This window comes from Lepisma saccharinum, chromosome 14, assembly GCF_977018435.1.
Source record: "Lepisma saccharinum chromosome 14, izLepSacc3.1, whole genome shotgun sequence".
NCBI lineage: Eukaryota > Metazoa > Arthropoda > Insecta > Zygentoma > Lepismatidae > Lepisma > Lepisma saccharinum.
Window position 1 is genome coordinate 28056055 of NC_139242.1, and position 18171 is coordinate 28074225.

At 38.0% G+C, this 18171-nt stretch overlaps 1 protein-coding gene across 4 annotated transcripts in view; it reads left to right on the top strand.

Annotated features, from left to right (window-relative positions):
• Nucleotides 1–18171, top strand: part of LOC145998756 (segment polarity protein dishevelled homolog DVL-3-like) — an 83088-nt gene that overhangs the window by 17196 nt on the left and 47721 nt on the right. For 3 of the 4 annotated variants that reach the window (XM_083135307.1, XM_083135308.1, XM_083135311.1), the window contains exons 3-6: nucleotides 988–1118; nucleotides 2587–2672; nucleotides 8845–8913; nucleotides 15688–15864. In XM_083135307.1, the coding sequence (XP_082991433.1) occupies nucleotides 988–1118; nucleotides 2587–2672; nucleotides 8845–8913; nucleotides 15688–15864 (463 nt within the window). The remainder of the gene's footprint in view (nucleotides 1–987; nucleotides 1119–2586; nucleotides 2673–8844; nucleotides 8914–15687; nucleotides 15865–18171) is intronic. The other variant, XM_083135309.1, reaches the window with a different exon arrangement.

The window sequence follows — 18171 nt, forward strand, 5'->3', positions numbered from 1 at the left end:
AGTATTCTATTAATTTCTGTTAAGTTTTTTCAATTTTTTTCCATAGAAAACATTTGTATAAGATATTAAAGGGCAATCAATTAAGTTTAGAATTTAGATTTGGTATGTAGCAAAACTGAATCGGAATTGTGTGATATGCAAACATACTTTGCTCTCTTGACAAGTGAGAATTAATTTATCACTATTTATTTACTAACTTTCAATGATATAAAGTTTTAACCTGAGTGCAAGAAGTCCATTGCTGCTTTTGTTCTTGTTTCTTATTCATTGTGTGTGTGTTTCTAAGCCCTATGGCACAGTTTGATTTTCTTGAGGAAAGCCCCATAATAGCCATGGGGTTGGTCATAATCATTGCTCAAAGGCCCTAATATGTTATTTAGGTGCTGCATTATATTTATATGCCATTGTTTCACTTTGTATTTGTATTTAGTAACAGTGCATTGCATCTTTATCATAACAGCATCAGCCGGCCCCCGTGGCAGAGTGGTTAGCACATCACAGTACAATGCCAGGGGCGCGGGTTCGAATCCTGGCCTGGGCATGGATGTTTGTCAGTGTCCATTCATCAATATCATCACTCATCCCCATCTTCGGAAATTAGCCAAAAGTGGCACAAGAAGTGAAGTAAAATAAAGCAAATCAATCAATCAATTAATCGTAACAGGATTAGTGATAAGAGTTCATATCTGAGCATCCTTATAAAATAACAAATAGTAGTAGTGAATATAATTTTATTGTTGTGAGAACTTCAAATTATAGGCATAACTTGCTATATGCTACGAGCTATCACAGGACTTCTATGAAAACATAGTCAGAATCTGCACTAGGTGAAAAAGTCAAAATATATATCCTGAACTATATTCCACATTATGCAAGTAACCGGCATGTTCCACTAAACCTTCATAGACTGTAGTTTCATAAGACCACTGAATGTTTGCTTCATGTGAACTTTTATCTATATCTGCTTCTTTTTCTTTATTTTTACAGCTGGTGTCTGCTGAAGGTAGCAACGTCTCAGATGGCACATCTCAATGCACAGATAGTATTACACATTCAGATATCAAACTTCCAATTGACAGAGGTGTAGTCATTGGAGATGGACCCCAGCCACCATTTCAGTAAGTTAACGAAGTAGCTCTTATATATAAGTAATTATATAAGAAAAATACAGTTGTAACCACTCAAGTGCTTCAGAATTAAGGTTATACGTCCTGAATGATCTGCAAATTAGGTACTTGGATTATCATTGAAGTATGAAAAATACTTGATAAAGTACTTTTCTTTAAAAAAGAAATTGTGGTCAATCCAGTATGCATTCTGCTATTTATATTCATTGTGACATTTCTGGTGGGAAAATCAAACATCTCCATGCTCAGCACATAATTCTGTGTGGATGTGATGGCCTTAACAATTGAATACCTTTAGTGATTCATAAACAGTTTACAAATATAATGTATCATCTTCACTTTGTGAAATTTCCTTAGGACAAAATTTGTTTGTCTTATGCTGTGCGATAAGGTGAATCTTACTTTTTCGTGCCACATTTATGTTTGTCATAATTTACAATTTGCAGTCATTCATTTTGAATTAATAAATTAACTTTTTAATTAGCATGAACAAGATGAGAGAAGAGGCACTCTCTCGAAACATAATGTTAGAATGAGGATAGTTAAAGCATTACACAGTGGATAATGCCAAGTTAACATTGCATACTAATATACAACCATTGTCACTAACATTCAGAAAATGTGTAAATAATATCAACCAGGGGTACACAAATACAAGGCACCTGGTCTCCATGGTACCTGAATTTTGAAATTCATCTCTAAAACTTTTATTTTTTAGTATTTCAATTTCCCTTGTGGAAATTTCCATATTGCATGTATTGTTAAATCAGGTTAATAAACATGCCAGTATAAATTTCTGAACTGTTGGCAGGTTACAGAGTTCTTTAGGAAGGCCACTTCCGCACAAGAATTGATTTACTTTTAATCCAATCTTGTATTTGTAATCAAACCCGGTGGAGCCACGTAGTGGTTCGGATCCCACTTTAAACTGTAGGTCCAGTCCCAATTAGCCTTACTGTGCACAAAGTGGACTTAAAAACACCAATCAAACTTACAAGCCACTCTTGTATTGATTAATAAACTATATGTTTAAGGTCACATTTCAAAATGTGTAAGCTTTATCTTAGTTGGATTCATTCTTAGCCCCTATTTGAAAAAAAATGCTTGCGCCTGAATTATTTTTAGTTTTGTCTCTGATATCGACCAGTGTCAAATGTTATGTAATATTTTCATTTTGGTACATCTGCACTGTTATCCAGGGTGTACACAAATGAATATCAGAGTTTTAAACTTGTATATTTTCTATGCTATACACATTACAAATTTGAACCATATATGAAATGAAAGAGTAACTCACCAAGTTTTCATAACCTACATTACGAAAGTTACTCTTTCATTTTATATATGGTTCATATTTGTAATGTGTAGAGCATAGAAAATATACAAGTTTAAAACTCGGATATTCATTTGTGTACACCCGATACAATAAGTACACCAAAATTGTGATTCATATTTTCAGCATTGGAAATGTGGCTCACACAGGCAGGACGGGGATTGAAGATTCAACGTGCACTGAAACTGAATCTATTATTAGTTCCAGACAAGGTAGGTGTATGTTTGTACAGCGCAATGTATTTCATGGCATTGCCATAAGTAACCTAAATGATATGACTTATTTTTATAGTGCACATTTTTTTTGTTTTTCAAATCACTAGCAGTGTATTTCCACAAATAGAAATCAGTAAGTTGTACAAATGACATGGCTACATAGCATTTACTGCTATCTTTCTTGTTTGCAAATAGTCTATAATGAAAATAATAACTAATAACTGAGTATGTTATTTGAATTGATTACAATGCAAATATGTTACAGATTCTGAAGAGCATGATTATTTAACATAAATTCAGTGCTATTTTCAGCATAACAAATTTCAAAATTTCTTTATGAATCTCCTTACATGCATTATACTTACTTTTCTATTTATTCTTAATTTGATTGTGTTACTGTAATATTAACCATAGCAGGGTGTCTACCAGTCTGGAAAACCTGGAAAAGTCAGGGAATTTTATTTTTCTGGAAAAGTCGGGGAAATTGACTATTTTTCTGGAAAAATTTGTGTTTTTGTTTCTGGGCCATACCAAAGCTAGTCACTTGCTACTGGTATTTTAAGAAGGTGTAAAAGGTATCAATTTGAAAAACATAGTGCAAATATCCATGGATGGAGCAGCAGTTAACTGGAAATTGGTTAGACAATGTAAGTGTTTTGGAAAAAGCACACTACCTTTTACCATTTCTGAAAACCTATGCTGACAGAGGAACAACCAAGGAACAACCAAGGTGTGAAAGCTTTAACTATTAAGTCACAAGTTAGGAATCCTCTGTTACCAGTCAGGCTAGCTTTCTTTCAGACTATTGCAGCTGATATAGAACCCTTCTTGTCAGGTTTCAGTCTGATTCACCAGTGGTGCCTTTCCTTTATGAACATTTGCTGAAGCTACTGAAATCCTTTATGTCCAGGTTTATAAAGAAGTCCATTCTGCTTGAAGCTGTAAGTTCTGAAGATCTTTTGAAACTATATCTAACTGATCCAGAGTGTGTGTGTTCTGCAAAAGAAATTGACATTGGATTTGCTACCCGAACAGCATTTAGATCTGTGCAACTATCTGACGTTCAGGTGTTACATTTTCGTGAATATTGTGTAAAAATATTACAATGTTTGTGTAAGAAGATATGTATGAGATCACCATTGAAATATAGGCTCACATATGGTGCACCATGACTCTCTCCAGCATCTGTTTTGGATGGAGGAGTAGGTGAAGAGCAAGTAAATGTGGCATTGCAAGTCCTAGTTGAAGAGCGCCATTTTTCTGGCCCTGCTGCAGATGATGTAAAACGGTTCTATACTGACGTATGTCGTAATGACAGTGTGATTGCAATAATGAAAAATTTTGACATTGCTGTTGATCGGCTGGATCAGATGTGGATGACAGTTCTTGAAGACTGTAACAACAGTGCCTTTATACTGTTTGTCCAGAAGATTTTAATGCTTTCACATGTAAATGCTTCTGTTGAGCGCAGTTTCTCTGTAAATAAGTGCAACATTGTGGATATAATCTTGATGAGGACTCATTTATTACCCAACGATGTATACATGATGCATACATGATGCAATTGTAAGTTATGGATGGGTTGAAAAAGTCCGTATAACAAAGTCTTTAATACATGTAGCAAGGAATGCAAATGGAAAGTGGAAAGAAGCACTGAAAAGGAAGCATGATACAACAGGAACTCGGAAGACTCATTTAGAATAGAGGACAAGAAGTATGGCAGAACTGAAAGAACTGAGTACAAAGAAAGATAAATCCTTTAGAGATCTGGAAAGGAAATCCAAGAATTTGATGAAAAGATGAAAGCATTAAAGAAGTAAATAGTGTAGTTGTGTTTTTTCAAGTAATATGTTTTTTTGAAACTTTCATATGTTAATGAACGTCAATTATATACGTTAGAAAAACATTTCAAGTATTCAAATTGCGCATTTATTTTAAAGGATGGAAACAATTGTACAAAATCACATTCAGTTTATAAACATATATATTATTTTTCTTATGAGTACTGAATTGTTATGGAAATAAATTAAGTCCCAAAAATTGGTAAAACAATTATTTTATAATGTGGGTGTGGATCGGATGGCTATCAATAATTTCACATAATGTGATAATGAAAGCTTGCTAGTATATTGGCAAATTCCCATAAATATACAGGTACAAGAGGATAAAGTATGCTTTGTGGTGAAAAGATTAATCTGATGTACTGTTTTAAACTTGAGTTAAGTTGGTAAGTGTGAGTTTTCATCTAAGTGCTCTGATTTTCTTACATATATCACCTATGACTGGGTGCCAAAACTTTGGAGTTGGAGCAAGGACAGTTATTTTTTTCTGGTAGATAAGGGATAGCATTAAGAAACCATATTGGTGGCGCAGAAAGTAGGGGGACAATCCCCCCCACACACTCCCCTAATCGCTGCTACTGTACATTAGAGGTCTGCACGGGCTCGGGCCAGGCCCTCGGGCCTAGGCCCGACCCGGCCCGCGGGCCGGACTCGGGCCATAAATAACCAGAACTTTTCGGGCTCGGGTCGGGCCCGGGCCTCGTGGCTATTTTGTTAGCGAATATTGTCATCGAAAAATAATTTTTAATTATTGAAATTATGGTTTACTTCGAGAATGAGAATACATTTTTTTTATAACAGGTAGTTAACGAAGTACAATAGTGCCCATTTTTTTTTCAAATGCTGAATTGGAAAGTAATTTTAATTATGTTTTCGGGCTCGGGCCGGGCTCATGTTTACTTATTATCGGACTCGGGTCGGGTTCGGGTTTCTTTTCCTCGGGCCGGGCCGGACTCGGGCCTTACAATTTAGGCCCGTGCAGACCTCTACTGTACATACATACATACATGTTCATGTACATTAATTGCCCTAATGACTTGGCCTGGAAAATTTTTGTACTTGGTCTGGAAAACCTGGAAAAGTTAGGGAATTTTGTTTTCACAAAATAGTAGACACCCTGCATAGGGGGGCAGGGGACAATTGTCCCCCTCCCCCCCCCCCCCCCGTAATCATGGATGTCCGCAGATTTTTTCCCACCGAGTGACAAGCTAGGTATTTTTCCATGGGGTATATTACCCTGAAAATGGTGTTGCCCTCTAAAATTACTATGACTGAAATCAAATTATACGTGTGAAATACACTATGTTGCAATTCGTCACCGGGCTCCTCTCAAAAAGTGCTTGGGATCGTCTGTACATGTCATACAACCTATAAAAGGCATTGTCGGTTGAGAATACACTCATACCAGCTACAGCAGTCAATATGGACAGACGACGTGAACTGAGTGAGGCAGCAAGAGGGATGATCATTGGAGCGCACATGTTTGGGCATTCGACCCGTGAGATTTCCAACAAATTTCAGATACCCCAGTCGACAGTGAGTGATGTTATCGTGAAGTGGAATCGAGAGTGGGTCATGACATGCCGACCCAGACCCAGTAAACCGAAAATATTAACAGATCGTGACCGTCGATGCTTAAAACGTGTGGTGAAGTCAAACCGGAAGGCGTCGTTACAGATGGTGGCACAGGAGTTTCAATCGTCTTACAGTAGTGCTGCAAGTGATTGTACTGTCCACCGGGAGATCGTTGCACTTGGTTTTCATGGCTGTCCAGCAGTTCACAAGCTGCATATCACAGCCCACAATGCAACCCATCGGTTACAGTGGTGCAAGGAATGCTGCCAGTGGACTTTCGAACAATGGAAATCTGTCCTATGGAGTGATGAATCGTGCTACCAGATGTGGCGGTCCGATGGATGTGTGTGGGTGTGGCATATGCCCGGTGAATGCTGTTTACAGGACTGTATCATACCCACAGTGAAATTTGGCGAAGGTTGCATCATGATGTGGTCCTGCTTTTCGTGGTATGGTCTTGGTCCTCTTGTTTTAGTTCGGGGAAACATGAATGTCAATGCGTACCAAAAATTTCTGGACAATTCTGCGCTACCGACATTGTGGGAACAATTCGGTATTGGCCCATACCTGTTTCAGCACGACAATGCACCATGTCATACGACAGGCATTATCAACACGTGGTTCGAGGACATGGGTGTGCAAAAACTTGATTGGCCAGCCCAAAGTCCAGATATCAACCCCATTGAACACCTTTGGGACGAGTTGGAGTGCCGCTTGAGACCCAGGCCATGCCACCCAAAAAACACCACTGAGCTGTTCGCCGCTTTGCAGGAGGAATAGGACAAGATTCCCGTCGATACGTATCGCAAATTGGTGGAAAGTCTTCCTCGAAGGATTGCAGACATCATTGCGGCGAAGGTTTGCCTTACATGATAATGATGTGGTGCTGCGACCAGATTAACATACTGGTATGGGGTGTCTGGTGATGAATGGCAACATAGTGTATATACTTAGGTTAAAATTCGATTTCTAAGGGGAAGGTATGGCCATCCTTGCCCCCTCTCCCCCCTTCCTGAGGTCCATGTTGTTATACTTTCACCTAGGAATTTAGAGTAGAGGAATCTTATAGCCTTTATTAAAAGATATTATACTCTTTAAAAAAAAAAACAAGTATTTTCAAGCTCATTAAAGTTCAAAGCAATTATGGGGGAAGGGGGTTCAGTGGTGCAACGACAGGGGGGTACAAACTTGTACAAAAATCAATTGTATGGGGAGCAAACATTGAGGTAAAAGAAAACAAAACTAGTAGAATCTAAGAGTAGCAATACAAAAGGTTACTCAAGATGGAATTAGTTTTCACGTCTTTCTTGCATTATTTCTTCCAGACTTCCAAGAGCACATGCATGCGTTCACAAGGGGCAATTGCCACCCTTGATATCAAATTTTATACATTTCGTTAAATTTTCTTGCTTATTTCACTGACAATATCTGCTTTTCTGACAGTCTTGTCAAGTTCAGAGCTGTAGCTAGGGGGCAGCAGGAGTTGGAATTAAATCAATATTATTTTAAGTTTGCAAAAATTTGGATCTAAAAATTGTCTTGCTTGCTTCGCTCGCAATTTTATTGCTTTCTGTAATGCATTGAAAATTACGAGAGAGAAGTTATAACTACTAAGTACTTCAGACTCTTGCTGCTAAACAATTTTGTCTTAAATGCATGAACACAATTGTTTGGAGGGAAGGAGCGCAGAACATTTCAGATACAATTTATTTATTCTTTATGGTGCCTCTATTTTGCTGCATTATATATCCACACCCACACCCATCAATGCAATGAAACTAAGTGAGATAAAAAGATTTTTCTTTCCCGACTGAACTTTAATCAAGGCTTTCGCCACCCCTGATCAGAGGGTCTGCACAAGCCTATGACATTAACACCAAATTAAGTATGATTGACTGGTGAAGGGAGCATGAGTTCTCTTGAAACATTACATCAGAAATTGTGTTCATGGTGTAATAATTCTACAATGCAAGCAATGTATACATGTTAGAGAAATATTTTATACTGATTCAGAAACAGGTTTTCACATATTTATGAGGAATGGGAGTAATAAAATTATGATATTTGAAACCATTACAAGGAAACCGCTTCTAAAGCATATTTGATAGTATTTTTTCCTTACTGTACAACTCTGTAGTATTATACTTGCCAACACTGGATCAATATGTTCTCTTTAGGTCTTCCTTTGTGTGCTTACTCTTAATAATATGAAAACGGTAGTGTATCCTATGAGAGTTTTTCTTTTTATAATATTTTTTTCGTATCAGTGGTTGAGATTTATGCAAAATGAAGGCATGAGAATGCCTTGGTGCCAAGGGTGGTGTACCTTTTTGGTAGTATTATTGTTTTTTTTGCTTTGTGCTATTATCACTAGAAGCATTGCTTTAAATCTCTGTTAAAATTGTTATTAATAAATACAGCAATATGGAATATTCTAGAGTTTGAATGAAATTACATCTTAAATATGATTTATGCTGAAAGTAATTTTATTTTGTATTATTTTAGCAAAGCTTTTTTTTTTTAAAAAAAAATGGTCAACTTTTATGATTCATGTATGGGTTTTTAGTTGCGTCTTTTAGCGAGTATAAAATTGTAGATGCAGAATGTGTATGGTCATTATTTGCTAAATGAAATACAAAGTACAATCTGCATTTCAAGTAAAGTGACTATTTTTGTTAACTTTTTTGCAGACTTTTTTATTTGCTGTTCTAAATTTTAGTTCCCTGCTTTATTTTCTTATTTTCCTGTTTTAGGGCATCATAGTGTTCATAAAGGTTCAAGGCACCATGGTGAAAAGTATGAAAAATACAATAAATACAATGGTAAGTTCTGAGGTTGATCACTACAAAATGTGACTCACCCCCCACATTTTATAATTTTGATACAATAATTAGTTTCTTGTTGATTCTTCATAGGAGCTACTTTTGGTGCTGTGTAATGTAGAAATAAACTGAACTTTTTTGTTACATCTTTTTTTTGGGGGGGACAGTTTCACCTGAATTAGAATGATGAGTGATGTAGGCATTGTTACACCAGGCCAGTGGCAGACTGGAGAAAATGAAGGAATTTCAATCATAAGGATGTTTTAGTAATATTCATTTTTATCAGTTATTTTCTGTCTCAGCTTTTGTATGATTGAAAAAAAATGAGCCCACAACACAAAACATGATTAAAAAGAATAGTAAAAAAGACAAGTGCTCCCCTGCACTTTTCCATGAAGGAATATAGGGGTGTGGAGTTAGGGCCCCACAGTTTCTTGATCACAGCCGAAGGTGGGGGTGATGTGATCAGCACCATGCCTCTGGCTGCCTTTACCCCTCAGAGTTTCCTCCAGGTACCCACTTTATACGACTTTGGATGGGTGCCGCTGGAACAGGTGGAAAAATATCCCAGTTCTCTTCCACCAGGGATTGAACCCAGGTCTTTCACATGGTAGCCAAACACCTTAACAACTGAACTACCGTGGCTACTAAAATCTTATCACTTAAATCTTATCACTTATTTTCTGTCTGAGCTTTTGTATGATTGAAAAAAAATAGTAAAAGTGTACAGTGCTCCCCTGTCAGCTTTTGCATGATTGAAAAAAAAGATAGTCCACAACACAAAACATCATTTCATTTCAGTCATAAGGATGTTTTAGTAAAATTCATTGTTATCAGTTATTTTCTGTCAGATTTTGTATGATTGAAAAGAAAATAGTCCACAAGACAAAACGATTAAAAAAATAGTCCACAGTGCAAAAACACGTAAACACCATGATAAAACACACTGTAAGAATATGTCTAAGCTTTCGACTCCTTGTCTGATGATGACTCAGAGCTGTCATTGAAAGAGTGCACATATTTTCAAAGTTTGTTTCATCGTGCTGTTTGTGTGTTGTATTTTGGTCTAAAAATGTCCCTTAATTATAATGAAGAATACGATTATAATTAACATTTACAGATTGAACATTAGCAAGTTCTTTGAAACTGTTCAAATGTTCCAAAAGTAAATATCCTAGCTGTTGTATGTTGTATTACAGTGCAACTCTGATTTTATATTCCCCAGTTTTATTTTTTCCCACATTATAATCCAATCTTGATAGTCCCAACACAGCAAACTGTTATAAAATTTTACATCTTCCCACATTTTTTTCAGCTTGGTCTCATGAAAAACATAAAATCAAGTTTCCACTGTATTTTCTTTTATTATAATGGAAAACTGAAACTCCTTTTAACCTTTTGTGTCCCAAGTATCTCGATCGAGATACCAAAAGTAAGCCTCACGGTTCCAAGTGTCTTGATCGAGATGCTGTGTCAAGGTCGTAGTTTTTACGTTATAACTTTTCTATTTTTGGCTAGAATTTCGATTTTTTCTTATATTGTTCCTAACACATGTATTTAACAGAAATGTTTCTTGCACCTTTTTTTTTCTTCATGAAAATGGAGGTGAAAAGGCAGGAAAAGGGACTTCTCTTTTGCGTCTCTTTTCACAAGGTCAAATTTTTGCCGACAATGGAAGATGGGCTTTGTTGTTCTAAAGCAATGCTTTTCACTCCCACCCGTTAACTGCATTGGAAGGAAACTTGTTTATCAGTATCCGATGTCAAAATGAAAGTTTTCCGTGAGGGTGCAAGCAGGGGGTGGGGGTGGGGGAAGACTGGTTGTTGAATCTGCGTTGTGAGAATGGAATTTCGAAGCACGCTGAAGGAAACCTTTGTTTTTTTTAGCACAAGTGTCCACAAGTTGCGACAAGCGTTACCCTGCATTGTCTAAAAATAGAATTTCAAGCAGCTGCAAGAATCGGTGCTCATTTTTCACTGCGTTCTAGCTTTTCGTCCGTGAATCTTGTGCGTAGGTGTCATTTTGTGCCCAAGTGCGAGGACATTTTTTGGGTGAAGTGACAATTTTTTTAGATAATTTTTGGGGTTTTTCTCCCTTCCGCCTCCATATATATGCCAAATTTGCATAAATTTTGCATTTTGTACATTTTGACATTTTTTTCTTGGGGCGGGGGGAAACACCATTTTTTTAAAGAAAAGTATTTTTGAGGGATTTCCTCCCTTTCCCCGTCCATATGTACGCTGAATGTGCATAAATTATATATCATCTGAATCTGTAATTCATTCTGCGTACAACGGTATATCTTTCATATCTCTAGGGCATTTGGTTTCTGAGCTATAGTCTTTTCAAGGTAGCGCTGCATTTTGAAGCTTCAATCAGTGGCGTGCCTACCATTCCTTTTGGGGTTACAACTCAAGTTACATTGGTCATACGACAATGATGCAAATATTTTTCTGTTTCTTACATGCCAGCGATAATTTCTATGTGCATTTTGAACTTTTCATATCTTTTTTTTTTTTGGGGGGGGGGGCAAAACCCCATTTTTTAAAAGAAAATATTTTCAGGGGATTTCCCCCCTTTCCCCCTCCATATATACGCCGAATGTGCATAAATTATATATCGTCTCAATCTGTGATTCATTCTGCGTACAACGGTATATCGTTCATATCTCCAGGGCAAATAGTCTCTGAGCTAAAGTCATTTCAAGGTACCGCTGCATTTTGAAGCTTGAATCAGACCATTCCTTTTGGGGGGTACAACTCAAGTTACATTGGTCATATGATAATAATGCAAATATTTTTGTGTTCCTTACATGTCAGCGATCATTTCCATGTGCATGTCGACACTGTCATGTACTTTTTTCTTGGGGGGAGGGTGGGGAACCAATTTTTTTTTCTTTGAAATTTTGGAATTTTGAGAGTTAGCCCCTCCCCCCCCCCGCCACATATATGCCGAATTTGCATAAATTTCATATAGTCTGAATCTCTGCTTCATTCCGCGTACAATGGTATATCACTCATCTCTCTAGGGCAATTAGTCTCCGATCTACACTCATTTAATTGAAACTCTGCATTTTGCTCAAAATCGGCTCTGGCACCAAGGGGGTTACATGTGAAAATGGCCTTGGGACACAAAAGGTTAAATGGAGAGTTGTGTTCAGTGAATCAGAATTCTCAATTTTCGTATTAGAACAGAAAGAGTCAGAAGTTAGGTTTGAGCTTTGAACCATAGCCTGCTACAATCCTTCCAGCCTCGGTGCTTCGCCGTCGCATATGCGATTTTGTGTGCTCGCTGAAACTCCACTTTTCTCCACTAGAGGCACTCAACTCTGGCCTATGCTGGGTGGACTTTGCATGCTTACCTGCTCACATTTACGCTGGTATTGAGTGACTGTAATTATTATGTTGTATATGTTCGAAGTTTTTTTACTGTTGTTACAAAGTGAGGTACCAGTTTCATAGATCAGAGACACATTAAAATCGTATATTTTGTGTTTCGCATGGTTCGTACTTACCAATTGTGTATTGCGGAACATAGTTCAAGGTGCCATTATGCTTGTTACATGAAAACAAAGACATTTTCTACTAAAATAATGTATTTTCTAAGTGCTACCGAAAGCACGTAACTGTTCATATCGCTTACTTTGCGAATGCTATCGCTTCTTTTGTTTTCGAATATCAGTGTTTCCAACCTTCTTCACCGAAAAATACCTACTATCGTGTTCGTCACGTGTGCAAATTGTACATCATGGACGGGTAGCTGACGGGTAGCCCCACGAACCATTCCGATAAGGTTATGTTAGGTTTGGTTATTTTAGGCAAGCATAGTTAAAGAAAAAAAGGGGTTGAAAACACTGACATGATTTCTCGGTCAAATAGATACCACGATGAAAGAAAATACCTCGACTAACGTTGGAAACCTTAGAGAAACTCATTTCCGTAAGTAGTTTCTTCTGTAAAAAGTATGAGAATTCTATCGCCTTATTGTGAATTTCGATTACATTAATTAAGGAAGTAGAAACCACAGTGGTCTAGTTGTTATGGCTTCAGACTTATCACATGGGGGATCCGGTTCGATTCCCTGTTTGGTCATCTCGTGTAAAATTGTCCATTGCTGTTCCTGTATAAGGGGGTCATGGTCTCATCCAGGTTTACATCAGTGGGTACCTAAGGGAAAACCTGGGTGAGAAAATTCAGCTGGAGCGTGGTGCTCATCACATCACTTCTATTAGATCTGAGATAGATTGGTGGGGGGAAGGAACAGACATACACACTATCTATCTATATATAATATATCAATTACCACCATTCCTCCACCCAAAACTCAGATTTCAAAGTTGCCATCATACCAACAGACATAATACCACATGTAACATCTGTTTCCGTGTGGCCATCATCCATCTTATACCCACCCACTCAGACACGTCTTTCTGAAGGTGATTGGAAAGGGCCTATATATCAGGTATGCACACCACTATACCTCCCGGCTTCAACCTAGCCAACCAATAAAACTTTCTCCTCCAAAACCACCCACCCACCACATACCATGCAGTAAACACTGGTGAATGTACATTTGTTAACTATCAACTGTTTCTGGCAACGCTGACTGTACAGATACTGCAGCCAGTATTCTGTGCCACTCCACTATGTAACACAGTCTACTTCTTTCTTCTCCGATGATAATGCAGCAAATATTGCAAAATATCAACGTATGTCTTTTTGTGTGGTAAGTGTATACTGTCTCCTTCATCATTAGTGTTAAATATACATATATACAGCCATTAAATACAGAGGTTGTTTCCGATCTATGGTGACAAAATTGCACTTTTTGTGCAGCACCACCAAGCAGGAAGAGAACGAAGCTGCCAGTCATGTGGACACGTTGGACAGTTGACTGTGCGTGACAGGTGTGGTCTTTGCGTATCTGCAAGAATGTCGCAAGCTTTTTTCCCATGGGGGGGGGGGGACAATGATTTTCCAGAAGGACAAATAACACTTTTTCCATTGAGGGGGACAAAGCTATTTTCGTTTTGTTATTCAGAACATAAATCAATCACTTCGTTACGATTTTATTTAATTGTATTTATTTATTTTTGGCTTTCTTTTGAGCTTCTCAGCAAAAATCAGTACAACTATCTTCCCTTGTTTATGTTGCTGCATTTGTAACAAAAAAGGTTATATAAATCATGTCAGTCGTTAGGGCATCTGACTACCATGCGAGAGACCCGGGCGGGGGAGAACCGGGACTTTTTCAACCTGTTCAAGTGGCTCCGGTGCCCACCCAGCATCGTATAAAGTGGGTACCTGGTGGAAGCTCTGGGGGGTAAAGGCAGCCAGGGATGTGGTGCTGACCACAGCATCCCCAGCTTGGTCAAGAGGAAGAAAGTGTGGGCCCTAACCCCACACCCCCTATACACCTTCATAGCATGGTGCAAAGCACAGTGGAACACTTTACTTTTTTTTAAAAAAAAATTTTACTTATGTCTTGCTCCAAATGCAATGCACAGATATCTACCCCATCCTGTAGTTCAACATTCATAGGGACCTAATTTATAAAAGTGACAAAAATCAGCTTCATATGTGTTTCGTGGACATTTAAAAAATTCATCGAAAATGTTGTGCCTGTCTTACTCAGAGTATTTTTCAAGCGAAACATTCAAGAAAATATATATCCTACTACCGGCTTTGAGACTGTTGTTCTGTTCTACGAATAATGATCGTTCTGAAGACGTTAGTGAACTTATCTGCAGATTCTTCATTCCAATAGTGTTGAAATGCATTGCTTCCTCAACGACAGAAATGTTTGAAAGACCTAAATATTTATTTCATAAGTCCCTCAGCCATGAAGTTCACCTGCTTTAGATGCATCTTGGTAGAAGCAGAATGGTTCAACATCAGTGCCATGCAGCAGATATTGTAAGTTCTTAGAATAACATGAGAGCTAGTAGAGTGCCGAGGCTGGAAGGATCGTAGTGGGCTATGGTTGAACAAGGTATAAAAGAAGGGAGCTTACTGTGATGATTTTTTAAAAAAAAATGTTGATGCACCTTTTGACGTGATGATTGTCTTTCTTCTGTAGTTTCTTCTTTGAAATAGTAGTCTTGTCTCTTCTGCTTATGTCAATGTGGTGTAGATTGTGTGAATGTTTTCTTGGTAATCATGAGAGCCTGGATATGCCTATTTTCTTCCTGGGTTCAGACACTTATGCTCCCAGTATAGCAAATAGCAAATGACAAAAGTGCAAGCAATATCAGACACCCCAGTAGAAAGAAGGGGGAAAAGATATATATCATTTTACTCTAAATCAGTGAAGGGTGTTCTGTGATGTACAACTTTGTTTTTAATGTGATGATTTATGATAATATATACAGCGGAATCTCGATTTTACATGTTTTAGGCGACCAGGGTGAAAAAACTTAAAATCCGGGAAAATTTAATTAGATTATCCTCTTTTGAGACTGCGAAGATTGAATGTATAATGCGGAAAAATGTAAAATGGAGGTTCCACTGTATTGCCATAAAACACAAAGTAAAATAAATAAATGAAAATATTTGAGTGCTTTTATAAAGTATATACATACCTTCCCCGTCTTCCCCTCACAATTTGGTTTCTTGTTCATTCATTAACTGAATTCCAAACCGTTTTACAACTCATCCAAGCTTTGTGTTGAAATCTGAACGCTGATGTGTTCTGTGAAACTTTTTAAAAAAATGTTCTTGAGTAAAGTATATTACACAATCTGCTTGCATTATTTTGAATGACATTAATTTTCAGGTTTGAGAATCAATGGACATAGTAAACATCGTTCAGGACATGGGTATGAATCATCATCAATGATAAGCTCAGATCTGGAAACAACTAGCTTCCTGGAATCCGAGGACGATGTTTCCAGTAGAATTACGACAACAACTGGTAGAGCAACCAACATTTCTGTTGACAGAGGAACTGCAGGTATTACATTTGGTTTACATAATGTAGGAAAGCATGTTTTTTTGACGGGGATATGTATTTTAAATGAATTTAATTACAATAGCCCTTTTGGCATAGTGATGGTATGCTACATGTCCGGCAGTCTGGTGGGGGAGGGGGGGGAGGGAGAGTGCCTCAGCTTCTTGTCAAGGATCTGGCAATGACCATGTTAGAAGAAAAAAAAATGTCGAAAATTTGTTGTGAGGAAGGCAAAAGGGACCGAAAACGAGAAACGCCATAAAATGAAATAACTACTTATGCAATGATCATTGCTTTTTATTCTGAGAAAAAGTTACATATCTTCATGAAGATTGGGCATGCTGTAAAATTTCATTCAATCAATATAATCTTCATCATCCTTTGTGCTTCCCTAATTATTCTATTTTACGTTCTTACCCTGTTCGAATGATTCCATTCACTCTACCCTTTTATGATAATCAACCTACTGAAGTGTTTATGCATAAACTTCTCTATATTGAATACAAATATTTTTCTACTGTGATATTTTGATTGCAAACTATGGGAGAATCTTGTGCATGTCTATATAATACATTTAGAAGCTACCATAAATTAGTTTGAATTCTATTTTTTGAATAGAACCCAAATGTAAATTTTAATTATCACTCTGAGTGGCCCATTCTACAGAACCTTGACTCTTGTTTTTTTTTATATTTATGTAAGCAGGCACGTATCCAGGAATTCCTTTCGGGGGGGGGGGGGGCTCAAAACCATTTTTTTAAGGGGTATAGTAAGAACCTCACAATTGTGTGTTTAAGACCAGAGGTGGCAATTGGGTTCCAAAACGGGGGGGGGGGGGGTGCGCGGAGGGCTCTGTAAGGAAAGTTTACTTTCTCTTGGTAGCCAAGGCTTAACATTAAGAGGTCATAATGTTCAGGTAAAAAAATTAAAAATGGGGAGCAACTATCCCTTAAATCGTTGCCACTGTAAGCCTATCATTTTAATCAGAACGTGAAATCGGAACATTTTTTACCACTCGACTCCTCTGTGCCGGAACCATCTCAGTATGTGGGTTTGTCCATTTCTTCTCATCAGGCATAAAATCATCTATGGCGTCTTTGAGTGTTTTTACGAAGCTGTTACACATGCACGGGATGGACAATCCACTCGACAACGCGAGATTGAAATTGTGGGCTGCGAACTGGACGCAGACAGCTCTGGAATATTTCTCTCTGATTCGAGCCTGAACACCACTAACGTGTCTTGTCCTCCCATTTTTTCAGCTCTTATAAAAGCCGAAACCCAACACATTGTTCAGATTCAGTCCTTAGCACTCACAAGTGTTCAAAAATGCCTGTCACAGCTTCCGCTGTCTTGTCATATATCGTCACGAAACAAAGGAAGTCTTCTCGAATGCAGGTGGATCACGAAACAATTAATGCACAGTGAAAACCCTTCCGTTCCCAACACATCTAATGTTTCGTCTCCCAGTATGATGAAATGCTTACTCATTTATCTCTAGTGACGTGCCCAAGGGAGGTTTGGTGAGGTAATAACCCCATTTGACCCAGTATTCTTAAAAAAAAAAAAAAAAAAGGAACGTCAAAGACAGGGAAAAAATGGCAAAATCAGGACTGGCCACCAACAATAGTATGCATAACCCCTCTCCCTTCCAAAATCCTGGGCACGCCTCTCTTGATCTCAGACACATTTTTTAAAATCAACTCACCAGAAGTTTTTATCATCGTATTGGAGATTGAAGTAAGATGCGTTCTTCCTGCAGGTTTGGATATGATCCTTAAGGGTGCTGTTGTCTGTCTGCCTTCACACCTAACCTTAACGAGGCCCTAATTTTCCATCCTTGTGACTTGGATTTTCAAGACTTGGGAAGGTTTCAGACCGAAGGGACACGCCATACATGTCGATTGGAATGTGCCAATCAACAGCAACGTTTCACACCGTACCGACACAAAAGGTCGCACAAACCTAATCTTCAGCCGACACGGTGTGAAATCTCCCTTATTAGGCCACTGTCATTGTCACCTCGAAGTAGTAGCTCTTGTTGACCACAGAAAAAATTATCCTCAACCGGTGATAATGCTCCTCAGTTTTCTTCTCTCTCTCTCTTATATTTTCTGTGCTTGTTCACTATACAGGCAACACCTTACAATTTGATATACACAGGACATGTACTATGTAGACATTTTAACGAAAAATCTGTTGAAGTCAAGGATGGCTAGGTGGCTCAGTTGGTAGAGCCCTGATTTGGGTCCTGGCAGAACCTGCAATTACCGCCTTAAATGTCTACATATGCAACATCATCTTGCTTTC